Genomic DNA, 2,514 nt, shown 5'->3' with positions numbered 1-2,514 from the left:
ATGGAGCTGGTGCAAACATGTACACAGATATTTGTGATAGCACTGGCAGCAGCTCCATTGCAGACACTGCTTTCAAACTGATCTTGCCCTGGAATTCAGAAGCCATAAGCTCTCCTTGTTGCAAAGCGGCCTGCATTGAGCCTAAAAATTTATATGCTGGACTATGTTCCCATGCTTATTAAGCCATTTAACTTGGTGATTTGTTTGCTGTTGGGCTCCTTGGGTGTGATCCTGCAGGCTATGCTAGTGTAAAGGGCCATGGCAGGTGATGACATGTCAGCATGTACTCATTAAAAGTATGTTTGAATGTTAAGATACTCTCAGGCATGGTTTTGGCACTCTCCCACAAACACCTAGTTACAGGTGAAGGTCATTCACTGAACCAAAATAAAAGCTATCTGTTTGTGAGGATGGAGCAGCGTCACAAATGGCACAGGTCCTGATAGGAGTAGCAGCAGGTGGTGATAGTACCCAAAGTTTTCAATTTCATTTCAGATTTTTCTTCTCATCAAGTGTATTGTCAAGTTCAGACTAACTTCAAAAAAGCAAACAGCACTTTTAGGTACTGCCCTTGGTTGGTTGACGGTTTCTGTGGGTTAAATGTTCTTATTTTAACCTTTTTGACCAAGCATTCGTGATTTTCAGATTTATTTAGAGCTGACATTAATGAACTTTTGCTTGCTTTTTTGTTTTCTCTCTGTAGAAAGCTGTCTCTTTTGCGGATGAAGATGAAGCCCAAGCTGCAAATGACTGTCTCCTGGTTTATTCCCAGGGAGAGTCAGGCTCTCCCCATGGCTCCATTGGCTGCTGCAGCTTTATTGAGGGTGATCTTGATGACCACTTTCTTGATGATTTAGGAGACAAATTTAAGACTCTAGCAGAAATATGCATAGGCAGACAAATCAACATGAAAGACAGTAGCTCCAGGCATGAATCGGGTTCTGCTCTTAACGACACAAAGTCACGGTTCTTAGATCAGCAAAATGCTTCCAGCTCGGAACAAGCCTTTGCCTCGAGCAGCCAGTTCCAGCCCACCCCACTGGTGCATGCGGGTGTTGGTGGCACAGTAGAAGACAGCGTATCCAAGGAAGTGGTCACAGAAACAACTTTTGCATCCCGCTCCGGGCAGCACGACGCACGGCCCCTTCCCACAGCCCATGCAGAGACCAATTTCACCATGACGGAAACGTCCTACTCTGCGGGGGCTCCTGCCCGCTCGGCCACTGTCTTCCTAGACCCCCAGTTTAAGGAGAACGTAGTGGTAACAGAGAGAGTGCTGGCACCTGCGTCAAGCTTGCAGGGTATGGTGGAAATCCCCGATTTGCCGCACGGAAGTAACGTGGTGGTTACGGAGAGGATGGTGAAGTCGGAGGGCGCCAGGCCAGGAGCCCTGATGGTTCAGGATCTCCCCGACTCCCAGTACGTCGTGGTGAGGGAGCGGGAGAGGGTGCTTGTACCTGCTGCAGAGCAGGGCTCGCTCAGCTTCCCCACTTCAGCAGAGGGGCACAATGTCATGGTGAACGAAAGGGTGGTGACAGCCTCAGGGATGCAGAGCAGAGCCGAACAGGCGGTGGGTGCCAGCTCAGGAAGGCAAGAGCACGTGTTGATCACAGACTCCCTGCTTAACCAGGCAGGATCCAAATTAGAGGGGCCGCCTCCTGCCAGCACCACGCTGAGCAAGTCTTCCAGGGTCACCAAATACAGCACAGTGCAGTACACTCGCTCGTAACCTGGGCCCCTTGCAGGGGTGGTGGTGTCTGGCACCCTTGTTTCCGCCTGTATCTCACGTCAGGCATTTTTCTTGAAACACGAATTTGCTGGAGCTTTCAGAATGACATGGACTTGCTTGCAGTAGTTTGTATAAATAAGGATTGTTACCAAGAAGTGAGTAAGGAAAACTGCTGTTGTTATTGTGTAACATTTGGCAGTGATGCTTTTGAAGTGGAAAGATATGGGAAATACTTTTTTTTTCCCCTTGTTTGCAATTTTTGTAATTGCTTTTTATTATTCAGTTAGTTTAATAATACCACATAACCACAGCTGCATAATTATGGGAAAGCAGAAAAAAAACCCTAAAATGTCATGATGGATAGTAGCATATATAGCACAAGTTGGGTTTTCTGAACTGCTGTTTAGTGTATCTGCTGAAGTCCCCCCTAAGGGAGACTCCCTGCAATTTCTCATTGCATATTTCCCATCTGTTACTTTGTGGGACAGGGCAGCTCCTCCTGAGCTGCAGATCTCTGCACCTTGATGAATTGATAAGAAATCTCTCCTGCCTGAGAAGCCCAAGCCGCAAAAGCCAGTACATCCTCAGGGCAGTGGGGTGTTGATCTCCTGGAGGGATGTCACAATTCCGGGTTATCAGCATTTTTACCTTAAGCAATCAATACTTGCACATCAGCACAGGGGTTAAAGAGAGCAAGTAGCAAAAAAGCTGAGAACTGAAAGTTTTTGGTACCTTGATGTAAAAATTCCATTACTTGGTGTGGGTCTAGGCTGACACGTACGAGT

General features: G+C 47.3%; 1 protein-coding gene across 1 annotated transcript in view; it reads left to right on the top strand.

Moving 5' to 3' along the window:
- The window catches only part of DSG2 (desmoglein 2), a 31,388-nt gene extending 29,659 nt beyond the window's left edge, over nucleotides 1-1,729 (top strand). Inside the window, 1 exon segment of the mRNA XM_009885985.1 lies at nucleotides 704-1,729. Within this exon segment, the coding sequence (XP_009884287.1) occupies nucleotides 704-1,729 (1,026 nt within the window).
- The last annotated feature ends 785 nt before the right edge of the window (nucleotides 1,730-2,514 follow it).

Source organism: Charadrius vociferus, unplaced genomic scaffold (genome assembly GCF_000708025.1).
Source record: "Charadrius vociferus isolate BGI_N301 unplaced genomic scaffold, ASM70802v2 scaffold75, whole genome shotgun sequence".
NCBI lineage: Eukaryota > Metazoa > Chordata > Aves > Charadriiformes > Charadriidae > Charadrius > Charadrius vociferus.
Note: the sequence above shows the minus strand (reverse complement) of the source record. Positions and strands in the feature narration are given on the sequence as shown.